Genomic DNA, 25,923 nt, shown 5'->3' with positions numbered 1-25,923 from the left:
CTGACCGGGGTCCTCAGTTCACTGCACAGTTCTGGAGAGCCTTCTGCAAACTCATTGGGGCTACTGTACCTGTAGTTTCTCCTCAGGCTTCCACCCACAGACCAACAGCCAGGCAGAACAGGCTAACCATTCTTTGTAGGTTGCACTCAGGTGCATGACGTCCAGGGGTGCCAGTTCTTGGAGCAAGTACTTACTTTGGATCGAATATGCACATAACACTCCCTTCCTCTGCCACAGGTTTCTCTCTGTTCCAGTGCTCACTAGGGTACCAACCACCACTGTTCCCCAGCCAGGAGGAGGAGGAGGTTGCCATACCATCAGCCCAGGCCTTTATACGCCGCTGCAGGAGAACATGGGCATTGGCCCAGAGAAGACTCATTCGCTCCGCACTCGCATCCAAGAAGCAGGCCGACAAACGTTGCTCCAAGGCACCCACCTACTGAGTGGGTCAGCAAGTTATGCTCTCCACATGCCACCTGCCACTTAGGGCTGTCTCTTGCAAGCTGGCACCCAGGTTCCTTGGACCCTTCCTCATCAAGAAGGCAATCAACCCATGTTCCGTTAGACTGGCATTACCACTTACCATGTGACGTGTTCACCCCATCTTTCATGTATCACAGCTTAAACCTCTGGTTTCCAGTCCTTAATAATCAATGTTATTAACTTCACCTATCAGTGGTTGTAATGTAATGGCTGATCAGTGTAATTAACCTAAATATCATTACTGTACTCTTTCCAGCTACAGCACAGGCTGTGCAATCATGACGTCTGTGTGTGTGTGTGTGTGTGTGTGTGTGTGTGTGTGTGTGTGTGTGTGTGATTGGAAGTGAGGTGTTTCAATGCTTACTAACAGACTTGAATACAGACATGTGCATCTGCAACACATGGTGCATGTTTAAAAATGCTCCAAAAATGTGTTGTGTTAATTGGCTTTTGATATAATGATTGAATCTTATTGTCAAAATGTATAACACAGTGATATAAGAGATGTTGGAGACTGAGTGACTGAGAAGATAAGCCCATATGATTTGTTCTTTACTGATGCAGTAAAAACGTGTGGGATCAATTAATGCAATTTTGTCATCATTATGAAGCAAAAATAAATATGTTAAGTGATTTTATGGCAGTTATCTGATTAGAGAATATATGCACATATAATAATAAAGTAAAAACATAGTACTTTTAAACTAAGGGCCCTTCAAGGTCTCATAGAAATTGAGTTCACCACTCTGGCTCTACAGCATCAATCCATACATCAGTCATGGTAAAAGAAAGATGCTATCTTGATCATTATTTCCTGAAGAAGGTGTCTGGAAAGTTCTTTGTGCAGTAAGAAGTTATCCATATCACAAATTCATTGTTTGATTTCAGTGAAGTTCACATGCTGGGAGTGATTCAGAGACTTGTAAAGGAAATTAATTAAAGTGATTAAACTTTCCAATAATGAAATGTGCTGCTTTCAGTGAATGGCATTGATTGAATTCTAATGTAATTGACTCGATGACCCTTCATTCATTAGCCACATACTTATCGAGGTAGTTATTATAGAGTTCTAAAGTCTCAGTCTACTACTACTAACTGGTTTTATGCTTCACATTGGGGGGGGGGGGGGAATTAAAATGAATAAATATATAACTTATTGCAAAATTTTATTTCTCAAACAAGATAATGTCATTATTTACTAATTTAAATGCAAAAGATCTGTTATTTACTGGAAGTTAATATATTTGGAATGTACACCATTTTTATTGATCTTTTTTTTTTCAAATAATTTCTTTAGCTTCTGATGAACAGTAGGTTAAGGTGGATCATTTACACTAAAAAAAAGACCCTTTGAACATAAAAAAAAATATGGAAAGTGTTTCCACACAATTAGATGGCTTTCTTTGAATGTTAAGTAGTTTTATTGGTCCATCTTCATGTACTTGGGTTGAATCAATTGAATTTATTTCAGTTGAATTAACTTATTTACTATGGTTGGGTCTGACTTGATGTACTTGGGTTCAGTCGATAAAATTTATTAGGGTCAGTTCAACTTAACTATAAGGATTCATCCATCCACTATCTCTAGCTGCTTATCCTGTACAGGGTCACAGGCAAGCTGGAGCCTATTCCAGCTGGCTATGGGCAAGAGGCAGGGTACACCCTGGACAAGTCGCTAAGTCATCCCAGGGCTAACACAGAGACAACTAACCATTCACACCTACAGTCAATTTAGAGCCACCAATTAGCCTAACCTGCATGCCTTTAGACTGTGGGGGAAACCAGAGCACCTGAAGGAAACCCGCACAGACACGGGGAGAACATGCAAACTCCACATACTGTAGAAAGGCCACTGGGCTCGAACCCAGGACCTTCTTGCTGCAAAGCAACAGTGCTAACCACTGCACCACCTTTAACTTTTGAGTATAAACAACAAAATCTATACCCTGCTTAGTGTCAAGGGTGGAAACAAAACACAAACAGGAGATCTTGCAATAAAACCATCACTGTATTTAAGTGTAACAATGTGCCCATGTCTTTGTAATCACACATTTGCACAACATTTACAATGACTGCAATTTAAGTGGTAACTGTTAAGTTTATGGCTTGTTTGGCGTCAATAGTGGAAACCTAACACAAGACAAACAAAATGTTGCCATAAAATTGTTTCCCAAAATAGGCAATGATAGTGCAAAAATAATTAACACTGGCAATTCCTTGCAAACAACACAAAAATAAAAAATAGTTTGTGCCTCCATTTTTTATGAAAAACTGATAAATAATAGAGCACACTGCTTCCCTTATTTTATTATCCTTCTCCTCTCGCAATATCTTCCGTGATAATGGCCTTGATTTTCCTGGTTACGCACTGAAACTAGATAACCTCGGTTCAGTTTAACATGAATTAATCTAATTCATGTGAGGTTGTTGAATTTCATGCAAATGCTACACAATTTCATCATGTTCATCTTGAAAACATGAATTTATTTCATAGAAAATACATGCTACACTTACGTAAATGTAACAGCAAGCCAGTTTCCTTTTTTTGAGTGTATTTATTTGATGGATGGATATACAGTGGGTGTTTAAGTTACATACATTTCTAACACACAAGATCACACGATGTAAAACAAGTATGTAAAATTGTTTTAAAAATCAAAAAGGGTGAGAAATGTAATTGAGTAACAGTATTTCTCTTTGGTCTCTGTTTAAGAAATTCTGCTTGCACTGACATATAACTGAATATCATAAACATTACAATGAAAGCGAAGACCATGACTATGGAAAATTTGTTCAACAGGTAGCATGTAGATGATTAAAAGGAGGGGACTATTGAGCCTTGGTGCACACTTTGACAGGGTTAGAGGATCAGTGGTGCCCCACCTGTATGTCAAGTATGAACACTGGCACAAGGCAGGCTGGCAGTTTTGATTAGTGGCATATCGAAAACAGTAATGGAATTAGTGTAAGCGAAATAAGTAGCACACTGAAATAAAGTAAAAATGCCTAAAATACAAAAATGAAAGCAATACAGTTTAAGTGAACATTTTAATATAAAAAGAAAAAAAAGACAGTAGAGCCTAACTTAGCTGTCACTGCATTAGGTTCTGGATCAGGACATCCACCTCATCTTTCAGTTCAGCCTTTTTCAGAGCATGAGTGACATCAACACAAGTGATTCAACCTCATCCTGAGCAGACTCTCATTTGACATGACAACAAAGTGGTCTCATTAGCAACATCCTCATGCTTTGCTTTTGGGCAAACCAAAAAAGTGAAGGATAAATACCTGTACTGTGAATATCTGCTTTTATTTTTCAGTATATTTATAACAATCTGCTTAGGTTGGCTAAATACAAATTGCAGGTGCAATTTTGAAGTTTTTTGGAGTCTTTATTCAAATGGCAATGCATTTTGCAATTGGCAATTCAATATGCAAAGTGGCAATGAAATCCTCAGTGCAGTTTGAATTATTTTGATTAAAAATTGAGATTTATTTCCATTTGAATAATGAGTCCAAAGAATTTTATAGATTTCAGACTGGTGAGTATTATCACCGGGTTGGTTACTGTTCTGGTGCACATTATGAGCTTGTGAACAAGAAACATATTTGCTTTTATTAACTCAAAACTATGGCAGAATGAGAGCCTGTTCTTGTCAATAGGCTGAGATGGTTCTTCTATGATTGCTGCAAATAAGCTACTGCCATTTAGGTTGTACAACGTCTTTTGAGTGTTTGTTCCATGTACAAGGATCCTGCAGGTGCTCTGGTAGTGGGTGATTTATGCATGTTTTCCTCACGTGACAAACTCTGTTCCATACATGTCAACCCCTATGGATTTCCCGTATTCCCTACGGATTTTGGCATTTTAAAAATGGTATGGGCATAGTGGTATTCAACTACGGATTTTTCTACATTTTCACCTTAAAATTATTTTTGATTTATTACCATCAAAAAAATCGTCATGAAATACGAAAATGCATGGGAGCCGCCATTTTCTACATTTAGAATTACTCAACCGGTACTTCCGCTAGTACCAACAAGCCATTCCGAATGTCTGAGCATGCGCAATTGTGATTTTCCTGCACACCGAGCGGGAAATAACAGCACATGTATGGAATCAATTTTGTGCCAAAATGTTCATACAATACTTTTGAAATATCAAACAAAAACAATAAATCAAAATAAAAAAAAAAAAGTAAAAAAGTCAAATTTTTTTTAGACTGGCAAACAAATTATTCATGTAATCATGCAAAATATCAGTCTATTACTCTTCAGAAACCTTTTATTTTTGTTCTGCATCTTTCTCAGTTTTGTTTGACGTAATTTATTTTGGTTTGCAATTCCAGCTTTCTCGTTTGTGCTCCCTGACTCTTTGCTTGCAGTTTTGGCACAAACTTCACATGTGGGTGGGCTGTCCAGGAATGCATTCCCATTGGGTAACTTGTGTTTGACTGACAGCTACGCTCAACGATTCCCCGGAGGCTGTTGCGGCCATTTCCTACTCGGATTTTGGCGGACTGTTTGATGAGTGACCGATCCATTGACGGTAAACAAGGATCAAGTGGACTTCAGTGGCGACTATGATATTGAATTAATTCAACAAAGTGTAAGTACGGGACAAATGTGTTGCAGTAGTACCCATTATGCAGGTGTTTCGTGGCAAGTCAAATGTTAGACTTAGCTCCACTACCCAATATAATAGCTGTCTTGCTAACGTTAAACACGCCTGCATAATGTGTACTACTGCAACACATACAACACATTTGTCCCACACTTACACTTTGTTGAATTAATTCAATATCATAGTCGCCACTGAAGTCCACTCGATCCTTGTTTACCGTCAATGGATCGGTCACTCGTCAAACAGTCCCCCAAAATCCGAGTAGGAAATGGCCGCAACAGCCTCCGGGGGAATCGCTGAGCATAGCTGTCAGTCAAACACAAGTTACCCAATGGGAATGCATTCCTGGACAGCCCACCCACACGTGAAGTTTGTGCCAAAACTGCAAGCAAAGAGTCAGGGAGCGCAAACGAGAAAGCTGGAATCGCAACCAAAATAAATTACGTCAAACAAAACTGAGAAAGACGTGTAACAAAAATAAAAGGTTTCTGAAGAGTAATAGACTGATATTTTGCACGATTACACAAATAATTTGTTTGCCAGTCTAAAAAAAATTGACTTTTTATTTATTTATTTATTTTTATTTTGATTTATCGTTTTTGTTTGATATTTCAAAAGTATTGTATGAACATTTTGGCACAAAATTGATTCCATACACATGTAGCGTAACAATAGACAAGTCAAGAGGTGAAGATGTTGGCAATGGCACCACTGAAGAAAAAACTCAAAACATCTAAAACTGGAGGTCGCTTTCTTCCCGAATGGACAGAAACATTCAATTAAATAATTATCGCTTCCAAAATGGGTGCTGAGTATGTCAACTGCACAATTTGTTGTAGAGACGTGAAAGTGTTTGCCTCTGGAATTTACGACGTGAGGGAACACATGAAATCTCAAATGCATGTGAAGAATTCAAACCAGAAAAAGAGACAGCCGTCAATTAATTTATTCACGCAAAAGCCAACAAAGGTTGTACAGAAATAAACCAGTGCATATATTAGGTAAGATCTGATACATTTTTATTATGCATGAAATATTACTATGGATTTGGTATGGAAATTATGGATTTATTTACCAGGGAGTACAGGCGAGAGCCGTGAGGGGTTGACATGTATGCTGTTCTGTTAGAAAGGTATGATCTAAACCATTCTAGCAATACCTGTAATAGCTATAGAGGAAAGACAGAAAAGTATATCATAGTTTACTGTATCAAAACCTTTCGATCACAAACCAGAACATTTCTGCAGTGCTGTTCTCAGACTGTTGAAACCAAATCCAAAGAAAAATCTGTTAGTTGTATTTGGAACTCATGCTGATACTTGAACAATCAGTAATCTCTAACACGCCACCTGCTTGTGTCCTTGCGTGAAAAAACAAAAATGAGAAGCTGCTCTGAAAGTAATGTAAGGGAAAAGAATAACCAAGCGCTGCATGTTAAAGGCTATATTACTGACACCACGAATGAAAGGGAAGCTGTTATTTCTTGGCTAGTATATCTGTGTTTTGTCTTGTATAATTTTCACAGTACAAACACCAGTTGTGCAGTGATGCTGCAGTACATGCTTATTTAACCACATATACAGTGGTGCTTGAAAGTTTGTGAACTCTTTAGAATTTTCTATATTTCTGCATAAATGACCTAAAACATCAGATTTTCACACAAGTCCTAAAAGTAGATAAAGAGAACCCAGTTAAACAAATGAGACAAAAATATTATACTTGGTCATTTATTTATTGAGGAAAATGATCCAATATTACATATCTGTGAGTGGCAAAAGTATGTGAATCTTTGCTTTCAGTATCTGGTGTGACCCCCTTGTGCAGCAATAACTGCAACTAAACATTTCCGGTAACTGTTGATCAGCCCTGCACACCAGCTTGGAGGAATTTTAGCCCATTCCTTCATACAGAACAGCTTCAACTCTGGGATATTGGTGGGTTTCCTCCAATATTCGTCCTGACTCAGATGCAGCAAAACGGGCCCAAACCATGATACTACCACCAGCATGTTTCACAGATGTGATAAGGTTCTTATGCTGGAATGCAGTGTTTTCCTTTCTCCAAACATAACGCTTCTCATTTAAACCAAAAAGTTCTATTTTGGTCTCATCCGTCCACAAAACATTTTTCCAATAGCTTTCTGGCTTGTCCACGTGATCTTTAGCAAACTGCAGACGAGCAGCAATGTTCTTTTTGGAAAGCAGTGGCTTTCTCCTTGCAACCCTGCCATGCACACCATTGTTGTTCAGTGTTCTCCTGATGGTGGACTCATGAACATTAGCATTAGCCAATGTGAGAGAGGCCCCTTGCCGACTATTACATGCCTTGCTCTTGGAGTGATCTTTGTTGGTCGACCACTCCTGGGGAGGGGAACAAGGGTCTTGAATTTCCTCCATTTGTACACAATCTCTCTGACTGTGGATTGGTGGAGTCCAAACTCTTTAGAGATGGTTTTGTAAACTTTTCCAGCCTCATGAACATCAACAATGCTTATTCTGAGGTCCTCAGAAATCTCCTTTGCTCATGCCATGATACACTTCCACAAACATGTGTTGTGAAGATCAGACTTTGATCCCTGTTCTTTAAATAAAACAGGGTGCCCACTCACACCTGATTGTCATCCCATTGATTGAAAACACCTGACTCTAATTTCACCTTCAAATTAACTGCTAATCCTAGAGGTTCACATACTTTTGCCACTCACAGATATGTAATATTGGATCATTTTCCTCAATAAATAAATGATCAAATATATTTTTGTCTAATTTGTTTAATTGGGTTCTCTATCTACTTTTAGGACTTGTGTGAAAATCTGATGTTGTTTTAGGTCATATTTATGCAGAAATATAGAAAATTCTAAAGGGTTCACAAACTTTCAAGCACCACTGTACACTATGGGCAGCATAATAACCTACTCTTCATGGTAGGCATCACCTCATTTAACTTAAACAGAGAAGACTCAGCTTCATGGTGTGCACTCTGTTTTTTTTTTTTTTGCCCCAGAAACCTTTATTTTAATCACCATCATCCTCATCTTAAAAACCTCTCTGTGATAAAATAACCAACAGTGGCCTGAAAAACACTTAGCATGTGCTGGATTGGTTAAGTTTAATTTAGCTTTTTCAAATAAATCTTCAGTTACTGTGTGAATAATTTTGTTGTGCCATCATTGTCTGGCATACTAAATATGAAAAATGAATTGACCATGATTCTGATTTATTAGATAGATGTGATCTAGAAAAGAAAAAAAAAACTTGAGAATTGCTTAAGTACAAATGATGCCTCCAGGCAATTTACTGCAGACAGTATAGCGAAGATCATTGGGGAGGAAACTGGTCTCATCACGAACAGCAGCTTTGTACAACCCCGATTCCAAAAAAGTTGGGACAAAGTACAAATTGTAAATAAAAACAGAATGCAATAATTTACAAATCTCAAAAACTGATATTGTATTCACAATAGAACATAGACAACATATCAAATGTCGAAAGTGAGACATTTTGAAATTTCATGCCAAATATTGGCTCATTTGAAATTTCATGACAGCAACACATCTCAAAAAAGTTGGGACGGGGCAATAAGAGGCTGGAAAAGTTAAAGGTACAAAGAAGGAACAGCTGGAGGACCAAATTGCAACTCATTAGGTCAATTGGCAATAGGTCATTAACATGACTGGGTATAAAAAGAGCATCTTGGAGTGGCAGCGGCTCTCAGAAGTAAAGATGGGAAGGGGATCACCAAAAACCCTAATTCTGTGCCGACAAATAGTAGAGCAATATCAGAAAGGAGTTCGACAGTGTAAAATTGCAAAGAGTTTGAACATATCATCATCTGCAGTGCATAATATCATCCAAAGATTCAGAGAATCTGGAAGAATCTCTGTGCGTAAGGCTGGAAAACCATACTGGGTGCCCGTGATCTTCGGGCCCTTAGATGGCACTGCATCACATACAGGTATGCTTCTGTACTGGAAATCACAAAATGGGCTCAGGAATATTTCCAGAGAACATTATCTGTGAACACAATTCACCGTGCCATCCGCCGTTGCCAGCTAAAACTCTATAGTTCAAAGAAGAAGCCGTATCTAAACATGATCCAGAAGCGCAGACGTCTTCTCTGGACCAAGGCTCATTTAAAATGGACTGTGGCAAAGTGGAAAACTGTTCTGTGGTCAGACGAATCAAAAGTTGAAGTTATTTATGGAAATCAGGGACGCCGTGTCATTTGGACTAAAGAGGAGAAGGACGACCCAAGTTGTTATCAGCGCTCAGTTCAGAAGCCTGCATCTCTGATGGTATGGGGTTGCATTCGTGCGTGTGGCATGGGCAGCTTACACATCTGGAAAGACACCATCAATGCTGAAAGGTATATCCAGGTTCTAGAGCAACATATGCTCCCATCCAGATGACGTCTCTTTCAGGGAAGACCTTGCATTTTCCAACATGACAATGCCAAACCACATACTGCATCAATTACAACATCATGGCTGCGTAGAAGAAGGGTCCGGGTACTGAACTGGCCAGCCTGCAGTCCAGATCTTTCACCCATAGAAAACATTTGGCCATCATAAAATGGAAGATATGACAAAAAAGACCTAAGACAGTTGAGCAACTAGAATCCTACATTAGACAAGAATGGGTTAACATTCCCATCCCTAAACTTGAGCAACTTGTCTCCTCAGTCCCCAGACATTTACAGAATGTTGTAAAGAGAAAAGGGGATGTCTCACAGTGGTAAACATGGCCTTGTCCCAACTTTTTTGAGATGTTGTTGTCATGAAATTTAAAATCACCTAATTTTTCTCTTTAAATGATACATTTTCTCAGTTTAACCATTTGATATGTCATCTATGTTCTATTCTGAATAAAATATGGAATTTTGAAACTTCCACATCATTGCATTCTGTTTTTATTTACAATTTGTACTTTGTCCCAACTTTTTTGGATTTGGGGTTGTAGCATTATTAGCTCTACATCTAAAACATCAGGCTATTAGACATCAATCAGGGCTGTCACTTGCTGTTTGTATGGGAAATAGATGTCGCTTGATTTCCCTGTCTTTATTATGTATATGTATCTGCCATAAATATTCAAAACACCATTTGTGATTATGAAATACTTATCTCGCCAAACTCGATGTGACGTAAGCATGAAGAATACACTGATCTGTTCTCAATATTACAAGAATAGCAGCAGATGTATCACGCATCAATTAACACAGCTGTTATGTCTATATTGCATCTGATAAATATTCGGTTAGTATCAGTATAATATCAATAAAAGAAGCATGCACATGGTGTCATTTTCAGTTGCACAGTCACCAACACATAGTCAAGGTCCTTCCATGTCTGCCATGGATGTCCAGCTGACCAGTACTGTGACAACTCTGACACTCTGTTTTTCATCTCTGCAGGGCGTCTGGTGAACCTGACATGTCAAGCGTTCTTTGGTTACAGTGGCGATGTGAGTCCACTCATCTACTGGATGAAGGGCGAGAAGTTTATTGAGGACCTGGATGAGAGCCGGATACAAGAGAGCGAAATCAAGTAAGAAAACCTTTCTATTCAAAGTGACCTGTTGTCTCTAATGTGATATGTTGTAGCATACCTTAATACTCTTGCATGTGTCCTTGAAGCAGTTTTCAGATAAACTAGACTATTATTAATCGCTGTCTTTTATGAGATATTGGAAGCTAAATGGGAACAGGGACTAAAACTGAACTTTGAACTCTTATGTGTCAATTCTGGGACAAGTTAAATCCTGACATCTAATCTGTCCATGTTATAAGAGACTTACTGTAACAATTAGCATTTACAACATAGAACAGTTTACTCATGCAATGTGATAACATGGCTCGAACTTTTTTTTTTAGTGTAACTATAGATATATGAAATTGAAACTCTTTTGTATTTTGAGTTGAGAACAGGGTTAGTGTGAGAGAGCTCTTTCTGAAAATTATGTTGGTTACTCATTTTCTGATTGTTATCAGTGTTTTATTCTGTACATTATTAATGTAGCTTTGCATGCAATCTTTATTAAGGTGTGGTAAGACAAGTACACAGTGCTGCCAGGATCTAATACATGAAACCAGGGGCAAACAACCTGCTAGAAACACAGCCCTCAGTCTGAGGTCTAACTGTTCCAGATCTTTCCCTTCATACTTCACAGTGCTTTGCATTGAGTACGCTCCAGCTCACACACCTTGAGTCACCCAGTACACTCCAGCTCACATAATTTAGTTATCCAGTGTGTCACACTTGCACGCTGTGGTGCGTGCATCTAACGGACTCTCGGGTGCACTTCAGACAGTGCCCGTGCTAAGCGGACTCTCACACGCACGCTGTTAACAATGCACACCTGCACAAGATTAAAGCACAATCAGTGCACCTATATAAAGACTGTGTAAACACATGCTCAGTGCAAAATATTGTGTTACGTTGTTAGTGACACTTTACTAAGCCATGTTTCCGTATTTATCTCCTGATTCATGTTCCTGTGTTTGTTTGTTGTTGTTTTTTTGTGCTTTCTTCTATGCTTTGGATAGTCAATTTGTGCCTTGCCCAACCTATTGCGTGTTATCCGTTCATGATTTTGCCTGCTGATTTGGATTGTTTGCCTGGTGTCACTTTTAATAATAATAATAATAATAATAATAATAATAATAAAAAACGCTTCTGCAATTACATCCGTCTACCAACCCATCCCTGACATAGTATATTTCAGCTCAGACAATCAAGTCATTCAGAACACTCCAGCTCACACAATCAAGCCATCCAGTACAGCCCAGCTCACATATTCTAATCATCCAGTACACCCAAGCTCACACAACTGAGTCCTCCAGTACTGAGAAGGTGCCAGGGCTGGTTCTAGAACTAGTTGCAAGCTCAAGGTACCAGGAAACCTTATGCATTTGTGCAAGTTTCTTAATTCATTCTTAATCATGGAGAAGCTGTTCTTTTGGCATTGAGAATTCAGTGTACCGGTAATAAGTACCATAGACACTTGCCTTGGGATCACCACTACTAAATTGGGGAAAAAGACCAAACAGTAATCAACTTGTACTGGTCCAATGTTTTTCTATGGTGACAGATTATTCAGTGCCTCTGGACTCTGGATAACTGTTCCACAAAATGTCCATGACCAACAGAAAACAGATATTTTCTTTATGCTGCAGTCTTTTTTTTCAAACTAGAGTAATATACATCATGTAAACTGTATTCGTCGTGTACCTCAGTATCTCTTACAAATACTTATGTTAGTCTGCAATAACGTAGTTAGCTTACAGCTTGGTTTTACTTAGCATGAAATTTTTGATGCCAGAACAGGGTTTTCCTTGATATCCTCACAGTCTATAACCTTAATTTTTTTTAAGTTTAATTGAAAAAACAAAACATGGCTTACACCACATGACTTATGTTTAAATTAGCATACCACAACCAGATATACAGTACAGTGTAGTAAAGTATATGCTATATAGCAAGGTGGAAGTGGTGTGATCACACACAACAGTCTTTAGAGTTTATACAGAAATATGTGAAAACAAAAGCATTGAGTCAGTGACAGTTTTGGGGTGGAAATACCTTGTTGATGAGAGAGATCAAAAGGAAAAGGCCAGATTTGTTCAAGCTGCCAGGAAGGATATTGTCACTCAGATAATCACTTTTTACAACCATGGTGAGCAGGAAATCATTTCAGAATGCACAAAACATGAACCTTGCAGTGGATAGGTTACAACAGCAGAAGACCACATTAGGTTCCACTCCTGTGAAACCAGCCCTTCTGGCAAGAACAGCCATACCACAGCTAATAAAGTCGCAGAATTCACACTTTCCCCCCATTCTGATGTTTGATTATGAACATTAACTGAAGCTCTTCACCTGCATGCATTGTGCTGCTGTCATATGATTGGCTGATTGGATAACTGCATAAATGTGAACGTTTACACAGCACTACCATATCGTACTATATACAATTGTACATGTTTATTCTTGTTTTATTTTATTTAGAATGTTAAATTACTTTTAGTATACTTTCTAACTCTATGTTGCTGTAATATGTGAATTTCCTTCTGGATTGAAGAAAGTGATCTATCTATCTATCTATCTATCTATCTATCTATCTATCTATCTATCTATCTATCTATCTATCTATCTGACATTAAGAAATAGACATTTCAATTCATCCATGCATTTAAATTTTATAGTCATTTGCATAGAAATGAATGACATTATATGTGCAAATTACATGTCCGTTTGGCCAGATATATAAGGGAAATAATAGACCCAGAACAGACCCATGTCCAGCAGAAACAAATTGGAATATTTCTTGTTGGACACCACAGTGCACATTTTATGCTCAGAAGAATCTCGATTTCAATCTATTATTATTATTAGTAGTAGTAGTAGTAGTAGTAGTGTAATAGTAAAGGTGCAACTTTTTTCTGGAAATAACTGTGCTTTATGGTTTTTACATTCTACATACAGTGGTGCTTAAAGTTTGTGAACCCTTTACAATTTTCTATATTTCTGCATAAATATGACCTAAAACAACATCAGATTTTCACACAAGTCCTAAAAATAGATAAAGAGAACCCAGTTAAACAAATGAGACAAAAATATTATACTTGGTCATTTATTTATTGAAGAAAATGATCCAATATTACATATCTGTGAGTGGCAAAAGTATGTGAACCTCTAGGATTAGCAGTTAATTTGAAGGTGAAATTAGAGTCAGGTGTTTTCAATCAATGGGATGACAATCAGGTGTGAGTGGGCACCGTGTTTTATTTAAAGAACAGGGATCTATCAAAGTCTGATCTTCACAACACGTTTGTGGAAGTGTATCATGGCACAAACAAAGGAGATTTCTGAGGACCTCAGAAAAAGCGTTGTTGATGCTCATGAGGCTGGAAAAGGTTACAAAACCATCTCTAAAGAGTTTGGACTCCACCAATCCACAGTCAGACAGACTGTGTACAAATGGAGGAAATTCAAGACCATTGTTCCCCTCCCCAGGAGTGGTCGACCAACAAAGATCACTCCAAGAGCAAGGCGTGTAATAGTCGGCAAGGTCACAAAGGACTCCAGGGTAACTTCAAAGCAACTGGAGGTCTCTCTCACATTTGCTAATGTTAATGTTCATGAGTCCACCATCAGGAGAAGACTGAACAACAATGGTGTGCATGGCAGGGTTGTAAGGAGAAAGCCACTGCTCTCCAAAAAGAACATTGCTGCTTGTCTGCAGTTTGCTCAAGATCACGTGGACAAGCCAGAAGGCTATTGGAAAAATGTTTTGTGGATGGATGAGACCAAAATAGAACTTTTTGGTTTAAATGAGAAGTGTTATGTTTGGAGAAAGAAACTCTGCATTCCAGCATAAGAACCTTATCCCATCTGTGAAACATGGTGGTGGTAGTATCATGGTTTGGGCCTGTTTTGCTGTTTAATCCAATTGAAATGTTGTGGAAGGACCTGAAGCAAGCAGTTCAAGTCAGGAAACCCACCAACATCCCAGAGTTGAAGCTGTTCTATACAGAGGAATGGGCTAAAATTCCTCCAAGCCGGTGTGCAGGACTGATCGACAGTTACCAGAAACATTTAGTTGCAGTTATTGCTGCTCAAGGGGGTCACACCAGATACTGAAAGCAAAGGTTCACATACTTTTGCCACTCACAGATATGTAATATTGGATCATTTTCCTCAATAAATAAATGACCAAGTGTAATATTTTTGTCTCATTTGTTGAACTGGGTTCTCTTTATCTACTTTGGACATAAATGTCACTTGTGAGGATATCTACCGTCACTTCTGGTTGAGTGCACGCTGGCACATTTGCTGCCGCTGCTCATAGGCCCTTATTTGTTAATTTTATTGAATATATGGACTCTGCATTAGATATTTTACCTTTGGCAAACACGGCGCTGTTGGTTTTATACCTTGGCTCCCCTATCAAAACAACCTGTTTGTCGGTTTTGTCTGATCTGGTCTGCTCACTTGTGGGGCTTCCACGCCTCCCTACTCCTACTGCTTTCCGGGAACATTACTTCTTTCTCGCTCAACATGAAGATTCACAACCTTGCCGTGAGGTTTGTGCTTACCTGGACTGTCCTGTCCATTATATTTAATCCATTGTCAGCCTTACTCCAATACATGGCTGCTGAGCTCCTCCAGCTTCAGCTCCACCGATATGATCCTCCACTGCTTCAGCATCTCTGCCCTGACATCACTCGCCCACCTCCTCGGAAATGCATCCACCGTGGCTCCCAACGAAGCTACCACATTGACGACTCCACTGCAATCAACTCCATCTGGTCCACAACTCGACATCCTCTGAGAAACTCCGGTAGGAAAGTGGACCGCAGTGTATTAGCCAGCCTAGCCAGGTCGGCTAGCGTTAACTTCACCAACGAGCGCAGCGACGTCAAAATTGGATTATTTAACATCCGTTCTCTTACGGGCAAGGGACAACTACTCCAGGACCTCCTCCACGATCGCAAGTATGACTTTTTATGTCTAACTGAGATGTGGCAACAACCCAATGACTTCTCTCAGCTGAATGAGACTGTACCACCTGGGTTTGTTTACACCTACCAGCCCCATCTCACCGGCAGAGGAGGAGGTCTCGCGATAATCTACTGTGAGACCTGGAAGGTCTCACCTGTTACAGTTCCAGCATATTCATCTTTTGAAACTCTGGCTCTTCAACTTAATGGTCCGACTCCAACTGTTCTAGTTACTATCTATCGCGCACCCAAACCTAACAAGGATTTTATTAATGACTTCTCTGCTTTTCTCACTCACATCTGCTCTCTCTTTCCCAATGTAATTATGCTTGGTGATTATTCATATGGACAACTTTAATTAGGCTCTTACCAAGGATTTTACATCATGCCTGGACAGTTTTGGTCTAAAACAGTACATTGATTTCCCTACCCACACTAAAGGACATATTTTGGATCTGGTCTGTTGCTCTGGTGTCACTCCTTTTAACTGTTCTGGTGATGGTCTTCCCATCTCTGATCACATGTTAATTTCATTCAACTCCAGCTTAAAACTGTCCAAAATTAAACAGTCACGTCTTATCTCTTTCTGTAATATTAAAAACATTGATTTAGCAGCTCTCTCCTCAGGTATTGACAGCCTCTCCAGTTTCATTTACTCCTCCCCTCCTGATCACCTGGTTACCCTCTACAATGATCATCTCCACACTGTTGAACTCACTTGCCCCTGTAAAAACTTGGACTGTATTATTCACTCACTCTGCTCCCTGGTTTTCATCTTTTCTACAACAGCTCAAAACCAAAGGACGTCAACTTGAATGGCTCTACAAGAAAACTGGACTCTCTGTTCACAAGGAAATGTCTCACTCCCACATCATTTACTATAAAAACGCCCTTTCCTCAGTCAAATCCCAATATTATGCTGGTCTGATCAGTGCTGGTGATGGGAACACCAGGGCCCTATTCTCAGTGCTGAACAAAATACTATGCCCCCCAGACTCTTTTCCCCCTCATTTCTATTCCACAGAACACTGTAACTCTCTGAATTTTTTAATGCAAAAATAAGTAAGATCCACCACCAACTGACCCCTCACTCATCCTGCAATCCGTCTCCTCTGGCTTCTCATGCCCCCCTCTTTCAATTGTTCTCAAGCTTCCAACTCCCCTCTCCTAATGTAATTTCTGACCTCATCCTGAAATCAAAAACATCCACCTGCCTGCTCGACCCACTGTCGACCTCTTTAGTCACTGCATGCCTTCCCTCTCTGTTGCCCCTGATAACTGCCATCATTCACTCCCCCCTAACCTCTGGCTCTGTTCCATCATTTCTCAAATCTGCAGCTGTAACACCTGTTCTCAAGAAACCTGGTTCTGATCCTAACAACTTCAATAACCTTCGTCCGATTTCTAACCTACCATTTCTTTCAAAAATCCTGGAAAAAGTAGTGGCATCCCAGCTTCATGCTCATCTTCATAATAATAACCTATATGAACAGTTCCAGTCTGGTTTCCGCTCACGTCATAGCACAGAGACCGCTCTTCTAAAGATCACCAACGACCTCCTGATGGCAGCTGATTCTGGACTATCATCCATTCTTATCCTCCTTGATCTGAGTGCGGCCTTTGACACCATCTCCTACACCATCCTCCTCGATAGACTAGCATCTATTGACACACCCCTGGACTGGTTCATTTCCTACCTCTCTGGCCGCACTCAGTTCATCCAGCTAAAGACATTCACATCCCAACCCTCTCTTCTGGTGTTCCCCAAGGCTCTGTCCTCGGTCCCATCCTATTTGTCATCTATCTCCTTCCTCTTGGTCATATTTTTTCTGTAAATACAACATCCATTTCCATTGTTACACAGACGACACCCAGCTCTACCTCTCCTCTAAACCCACCTCCACCTTCCGGCCCCCTCCCTCTGTCTGTTTACAGGAAATCAAATCCTGGCTCTCCTCCAACTTTCTCAAACTCAACGGTGATAAAACTGAGGTCCAACTTGTTGGTTCTAAATCCATTCTCACTAACACTCCCAGATTCACCACCCCCATTGACAACTCCTCTGTTTCTGCCTCCCCTCAAGTTAAGAGCCTGGGTGTCATCCTTGATAGCTCTTTGTCATTCCAAACCCACATTAATAATGTTACCCGGTCAGCCTACTTCCATCTTCGCAATATTAACTGCCTCCATCTGTCCCTTACTTCCAATAGCACTGCCATCTTGGTCCACACTTTAGTCACATCCTGCCTAGACTACTGTAACTCCCTCCTCTTCGGTCTCCCCCACAAGTCCATCCATAAGCTCCAACTGGTCCAGAATTCAGCCGCTCGTATTGTCTCCAGAACTCCATCCATCAATCATATCACTCCTGTTCTCCAACAACTCCACTGGCTTCCTGTCAAATTTCGCATAGACTTTAAAATCCTGCTCCACACTTTCAAGGCCATCCACAACCTCGCCACCCCATACCTCTCCGACCTTCTCCACATCAACACTCCCTCCCGGACACTCAGGTCAGCCTCCTCCATCAGCCCCCCTGTGCCCTCTGCTCGTCTGTCCACCATGGGGTCCAGAGCCTTCAGCCACTCTGCCCCTCGCTTCTGGAACTCCTCCCCCCTGACATCAGGAACATTTAACTCATTATCCATCTTCAAAACCCATTTAAAAACCCACCTTTTCAAACATGCCTACTCACTATAACTTGTCATCCACTACTGCTGATTTCTGATTTTATTGCATTTATATTGTTGTCTTTTTTGCTCTTTTTATTGTCGTTTATGTGTATTGTGAGGTGTCCTGAAAGGTGCCTTAAATAAAATGTATTATTATTATTACTTTTAGGACTTGTGTGAAAATCTGATGTTTTAGGTCATATTTATGCAGAAATATAGAAAATTCTAAAGGGTTCACAAACTTTCAAGCACCACTGTATTTCATTCATTACACAGATTTTTGTTCCATTTTCTCCCATACTCACATGAAGTCTTGGCTTTCTTCATTAACTAAGACACTCAATTATGATAAAATGTCCCATGGCTGCAGTAGAGGAAATGATTTTCATTACGGTTGGCCACAGTGAGAAATGAGAAAGGGAAGATCTTACAATGAAATTTTTTGTTGTTCATGACATTTTTTGCTCATTGTGACTTGCAATCAATATATGTTTTTTTTTATTATTTATTAAAATGCTGGAATGTCAGATAAGGATAAGAATGTTTTTGTCATTCCAGAATGTAACCATATGCTTACTGTACAGTCCTTACACATTTCCTTATACACACATGTAGGTGCATGCGTGCTGAACATGCATATATGCATATACTGCACCCAGCCAGAGTGCCCTGTGCTCAGCAAATGGAAACTAATACAAAGGTTAACACCAACACATGGTTAAACAGGCAGTGAAAAGAATGAGAAAATGAGGTGGTCAAGTGAGTGACATTTAAGAAAACATTAAGAAATTAAAATGGCAACACATACAGATGCAGTACCTTGGCATTCTCCTAATTTTACTCTGTTTTCATAGTTAGTCTATCTCTTATCAATAAAAAAGCAGCCTTCCAACATGTATGACCGATCCCAGGTTTTTTTTTTCTTTTTTTTTTTTTTAAATCAGATTTGACACAGTGGCACGGTGGTGTAGTGGTTAGCGCTGTCGCCTCACAGCAAGAAGGTCTGGGTTCGAGCCCCGTGGCCGGCGAGGGCCTTTCTGTGCGGAGTTTGCATGTTCTCCCCGTGTCCACGTGGGTTTCCTCTGGGTGCTCCGGTTTCCCCCACAGTCCAAAGACATGCAGGTTAGGTTAACTGGTGACTCTAAATTAAGTGTGAATGTGAGTGTGAATGGTTGTCTGTGTCTATGTGTCAGCCCTGTGATGACCTGGTGACTTATCCAGGGTGTACCCCGCCTTTCGCCCGTAGTCAGCTGGGATAGGCTCCAGCTTGCCTGCGACCCTGTAGAACAGGATAAAGTGGCTAGAGATAATGAGATGAGATTTGACACAACTTTTATCCTCCTAAGGATTTTATGTACACAGGAGTCCATTGAAATTACTATCCCACCACACCAGAGTAGCAGAGTAAGTGACGGACGGAAAGGAAACAGAAGTGGGGGAAGAAGTGAGCCAGTTAAAGTCTAACCCATATAGACCAGTGCTTCCAAGCCTGTTCCTTGCCAACTCCAGGTCTCTCACCAACAAGATGAATGAGGTCAGACTGAGAATAACTCCACAATGTATGACAATCATCACAGAAACATAGCTGAACCACAACATTCCAGCTGCTGCTATAGAGTGAGCCAGCTGCTCTGTTTATCACATGAGGGACTCTGAGAAGAGCTGAGGAGGAGGACTATGTATACTAGTATATATAAACAGCTGGTGTGTAGCCATGGAAATGGTTAATAAACATTGCTGCTCGGACTTTGAGTATATAACTGTAAGGTGCAGACCATTCTTTGTCCTAAGGGAAGTCATGACAATAATAGTCATACCAGTATATATTCCCCCACAAGCTTAATGCTAGGTTAGTGTTGGAAAAGCTACATGACTGCATTAACAACCAGCTGACGGTGCACCCAGACAATGTGATCGATGTAGTAGGGGACCTCAACCACATAGATCTTAAGTTGGTCATACTCAAATTCCATAAAATTTTAATTTTCTGACAAGAGAGAACAGTGTTCTGGGCCAAGTTTATACAAACATTCCAGGAGCATTTAAAGCAACTCCTTCTGCACACCTAGGGCAATCAGACCATACTTCCCTAACTCTATCCCCAGACCATGGATCTGCCACCTCAATGTGGCAAGACTGGGAGGAATTTGTTTGCAGAGGGATCAGACCTGGAGGAATATGCTGGATCAGTCCTAGAATACATAAACTGTTGCACAGAGTATGTGTTCACACATAGTACAATAAGTTTGTTTCTAAACCAGAAGCCATGGATAAGCAACAATGTGAGGACATTACTCAAGGAGTAGAATGCAGCTTTCTGGTTAGCTGACAGTCAAGTTACAGTGAAATATGGGGAAAACTTAAGTGTGACATTGGACATGCAAAGCACAAACACAAATAGAACACTAAGGATTACTTTAACAACCCCTGCAGCATGTGGAATGGTATCAAGGCACTGACAGGCTACAAGACCACAAATCTGCTGCCCAGTGATGACGCCAAACTCCCTGATGTCCTTAACCAGTTATTTGCCCGCTTTGACACTCAGACTAGAGGGGCTGCTCTGCTGATTATTCAACCTCCCAAGGAGACAACACTGGTTTTAGAACACCACCAGGTGAGGGCCACCTTGAAGAAAGTCAATGCTAGCAAGGTGGCAGTCATGTGCTGACAAGCTTACAGAAGTGTTTACCAAAATATTTAACTACTTGTTACAACAAGCTGCTGTTCTGACATGTCTGAAATCCTCTACCATTATCCCAGTTCCTAAGAAAGTAACTGCAACATGTCTGAATGACTACTGCCCAGTGGCTCTAGCACCCATGAAGTGCTTCATCCCACCTAATCTAGATATGCATCTGTAACCCCCAGTTTAAATAGGACTATAAATAATCCTAGTGAAATAAATAAGAAATATTTATGAATAAATATCAATAAACACATAAATAAGACAGTCATTAATAAATACACTTATTAGAATCCACTTAGTACAAGTTTATATGCTTTTAATGGTGTTTGAACCATCCCTTTAATTTAATGACACTGCCCCTTTAAGACACTGTCCCAGTTATGCACGCGCTAGTTCTAAACACTAACGGCAGACGCAAACAGAAATCACTACGAATCAACACGAAATATAGACCTCTTGAATAGTATCCAAATAAATCGCATTTATCATCTCTAATATAGTTCATCAACAGTCAACCCGACAACATCTTACCGGTGATCTTGAGTGTTTTGAAGAGTGTTTTGGTGAGTTTTACTTTGTTTTTGTATATTCAACGAGTTGAATGAATGTATTACAATGTAATAAGCTAGCAAGGTGAAACCTATGTTTACACCTGTCAAAACACAGTTATTCAAGGTGTTTTCACTAGCTTCTGAATGTTTTGTGTTAAAGAAGGGAAATGTATGATAGATTATTCCCTATTCCTCGACATTTTGTCGGTTAATTTGTGCTTTTGAGTAATGGCTAAGCTTGAGTTCATTTTACGTTGCTATGGTGACAGTCAGTAGCGAGAGGAATAGTTTAGCATTCCTCCGCTATCGCTATGTAAAATTAGAGTATACAGTTTTACTGGTGAGAGGAATATTTATTTATTTTATGTATTTTTATGGCCTGTGTGCAGGCCAGGTTTTTTTCCTACCCCCGGGAGAGTTTGAGGACAGCTCGACGGACTATTCAGCGTTTGCGAGGCAGCATACGAACTGAACGATAATTGAAGTGGACACTAGATGGCGAGCCTACCCAAGAGATTCTAACCCCTGCAAGGATTGAAACCAGCATTTGATACACGGTTTGACTCGAACTGAGCTATTCTTTGAATATTGACTGAGCTATTGAACAAATCGAATTGGACGGATCCATTGGACTGAAAAGTTAAAGTGTTGCAACACAGTAATCTATTGAGGGCCTTCAAATAGAATAGAAGCTTGTGAAGTGTGAATGGGTGAATGTGTGAGTGTGAATTGGTTAATATGTTTATTTTTCCTTTTATGGTTTCCTGTCAAAGTAAACTGAAAGGTTAAACAATTAATCAAACAGAAGAAACATTTAAAATACTTACCTAAAATACTTACCTGTTAAAGAGAAAGAGCTAACTCAAAGAAAACTAGAAACAAATAGAATCGAATAGCTTAAACATAGCTAAAGCAATTGTTACTGAAATAAGCTATTCAGACTATAACAGATCGGTCAAGAAAAGCTAGAATAAACCCATATTCAAACTTATTTAAATGTATTCAACAAGAAAAGATTAAACTCCTAGGACTTATTTAAATACGCATTTTGCACTGCAAATATTTATTGATCTATTTATTCACTTATATCTTGTACTGTATATTCATTGACCTATTTATTCATTTATCTCTTGTACTGTGAATATTTATTGAACCATTTACATTGATATATTTATTGAACTACTTTTACACTCAACCAATCCAACTTACTGATCCTTTTCATATTCATTATTATTTAGTAATCTGCCGGCTTATTTGTATCCATGTCTCTTCCTCTATACAACACACACCACTAACGAATCTAGAACTGGTCCAGTAGCATTATTTATTAATTATTGCATTTACAGTATTACAAGTGCTACATAAAAATTGGCGAGCCAGCCAGGAGTGGTTTTCTAAACTAGAGTTGAAAATTAAGACTAAACTTAATGAGACATGGAGACAGTCCAGCATAACAATGTAAAAGTCCTTAACACTGTTATAGTTAGTGGCATTACTAACACAGAAACAGATGACGAAGTTTATGACTTTCTTAAGCAGTATGGCTCCTTTGAAAGGATAATCCCAATAGACTCAGCACACTCTGACAAGCAAGTCATTATAGAATACAGATATGGCACAGCTGTACAGGCACTTACACCTATACTGCCCTACACACTAGACACTAGTTCCCCAGATAACTACAGTTACCGCATTAGAACACGAGCTAGTGTCTACACACCTGTAGCTAGCAAAACAGCTACACAGACTTACCTCTCTTGTCACGGTTTTGGTTGAGATGGGGATTGAACCTCTCAAACCACAAGGCCACCCTCGGAAGGAGACAGAGATTCAGGACAGAGATGCAGAGAATTAGCGTTTTCAAAAATGGAAGTCTTTACTGAGAGCACCTGATCAAATGACAAAAATCCAAATAAATCTTTAGCACATATAACTCCAGAATCAATAAGGCAAAAGGTCAGTCATTAAGGCGCACAAAAAATCAGGAATAAAAAAAAAAATGGCAAAACAGTTCTTGGCACAAAAGTTCAAAGTTCAAAAATCATTCATAATCAGCAGTATGTGGTAATCTACACGATCCAGTCCCAGGTTACAAAATCCAACAGAAAATCACAGGCTTCTAAGTGTCCAAAAAAATAAGTCAGAGTTCAAAGTTTAAGTCCAATAGAGATAGTCCAAAGCAAAACAATCCTCTTCTTAGCAACGCAGATGCAGAGGTCAAAAAGGCAGTTCAGAACAGTGGAGCAAACAGCTATAGTGAAAAACAAGGGCAAGAACTCACATGGTGGCTCACAGGAGAACTCAGCAGAGTGAAAAGAAAACAGACTCCTATATATAGGCCAACCAATCAACTACTTGCCATCAATGATTCAATTAGCCAATAGCATGAAGACAAGTGTAACCCAAGAAAACAAGGGTAAAAGAAAATACAATGCTGAAATGGTGACATCTAGTGGCCAGGTAAATGAACAGCAGGCTAGAATGTCCATAGAACCTGACATCTCTAAGCTGAAGGAGATAGCTAAGCAGACTGGAAAAGACCTTGCAACTCTCCTTAAAGAAGAACTCTCCATCATCAGCGATGCTGTTGACCTTGAGAACTCTGAAACTCAAAGTGATGACATCGAATTGAACTCACCTGAGCAACATGTTCCACAAAGAGCTGCACAGATTTCTCACCGCACAGTTCCAGAGCGGCATGTTCAGCCAGGGCGCACCCAGATACCACCTCCAGTACCACTGAAAGAGACACCGTCTGCTCTGAAACTATGTGACGTGAATCCACCAGAAATTCAGAAAGTAATCGTTGAATACATTGTGCGAAACGAAGACTCTGCTATGCATGTGAACACAGCCCTAAGATTCCGACCCTTCTCTGGGCGTCTACCTAGGCCCAACAATGAAGCAGATTATGAAACCTGGCGCTCTCATGTGGGACTCCTTCTCAAAGACACTAGGCAGTCAGACCTGCACAAGTCACAAAAGCTCCTCGAAAGCCTCTTGTCACCCGCCATTGACATTGTGAAGCACCTGACACCTGAAACACCTCCAAGTATATATCTGGAGATTTTAGATTCTGCCTTTAGCACCGTTGAAGATGGAGATGACCTGTTTGCAAAGTACCTGAATACGATGCAAGACAGCGGTGAGAAACCCTCAACTTACCTTCAACGGCTGCAAGTGATGTTGAATACCACCTTCAGGAGGGGGGGTGTTGCTGCAAGTGAGCTTGACAGGCAGCTTCTGAGACAGTTCGTCAGAGGTTGTTGGGACAACACCTTGATATCTGAGCTGCAGCTGGAGCAGAAGAAGCAAAATCCCCCTACTTTTGCAGAACTGCTCCTGTTGCTCTGCACAGCAGAAGACAGGCGAGCTTCCAAAGTGTCTTGCATGAAGCACCACCTCAGTGCCTCAAAACCCAAGGTGTCATCCCATTACCAAGGCATTTGTGTGCAGTATGATGAAGAAAGCAGCACGTCACAGTCACTTTCTCCTTCATCAGAGATCCAAGACATGAAAAGGCAGATAGCTGATTTACAAACCCAGCTTACACGCATCACACAGAAAGGCCCCAGAAAGAGCCAAGGTAAGCCAACCACCAAACCAAATGGGCCCACACTGGTTTTTCCAATAGTTCAGACTCCCACACCTCACAGTCAAGCTGAAAAGAGCACCATCAACAAGAGACCAAAGCCTTGGTATTGCTTCAGGTGTGGAGAGGACGGACACATCAAGCCACAGTGTGACGGCGAACCAAACCCCTCTCTGGTTGCCTCAAAGGGAAAGCTGTTAAAGGAGAAGCAGCAAGCATGGGATGCTGTGAATGGCGCTCCAGCCCCCCAGAATTTTTAGAGCCAGTTCCTGCAGAGGGACAAACAGGGACTGGGAGACAGAAAAAGTGTCCCAAACAGAAGAAACGTGTCTCCAACATGTGTTCAGCCTCTACCACCAAGAGACAGCCAGCAACCCTGCCCAAGGGACTGATTGGAGCACGGTGCACCGCACAAGTGACCATAGGTGGCAGAGCATGCAGCTGCTTATTAGACACAGGCTCTCAGGTCACGACGATCCCGAACTCCTTCTATCAAGAAGCCCTGTCTCATCTTCCCATCCACTCATTAAGTGACCTGCTTGAAGTGGAGGGAGCGAATGGTCAGGAAATGCCTTACCTTGGTTACATCAAAGTTACCATCAGCTTCCCTGAGAACACCTTTGGAGTGAACATTGACGTTCCCACACTAGCGCTGATCGTACCTGATATGCGCTCAACCTTGTCATCAGTGCTAGTAGGCACCGATGCTTTGGATGTCCTCAACGAGCATTATGCAGATGTCACTCCTCAGAACTACCAGTCACTTCCATACGGCTACAGAGCAGTCTTGAAAACTCTAGGAGCCAGGCAGA

At 40.3% G+C, this 25,923-nt stretch overlaps 1 protein-coding gene across 1 annotated transcript in view; it reads left to right on the top strand.

Annotated features, from left to right (window-relative positions):
- Positions 1-25,923, top strand: part of il1rapl1b (interleukin 1 receptor accessory protein-like 1b) — a 1,244,729-nt gene that overhangs the window by 1,070,463 nt on the left and 148,343 nt on the right. The window contains exon 7 of the mRNA XM_060911511.1: positions 10,520-10,652. Coding sequence (XP_060767494.1) covers positions 10,520-10,652 — 133 coding nt within the window. The remainder of the gene's footprint in view (positions 1-10,519; positions 10,653-25,923) is intronic.

The sequence above is a fragment of the Neoarius graeffei genome, chromosome 27, assembly GCF_027579695.1.
Source record: "Neoarius graeffei isolate fNeoGra1 chromosome 27, fNeoGra1.pri, whole genome shotgun sequence".
In the NCBI taxonomy this organism is placed as follows: Eukaryota; Metazoa; Chordata; class Actinopteri; order Siluriformes; family Ariidae; genus Neoarius; species Neoarius graeffei.
The sequence above is the reverse complement of the archived record's forward strand: the minus strand, read 5'-3'. Positions and strand labels throughout refer to the sequence as shown.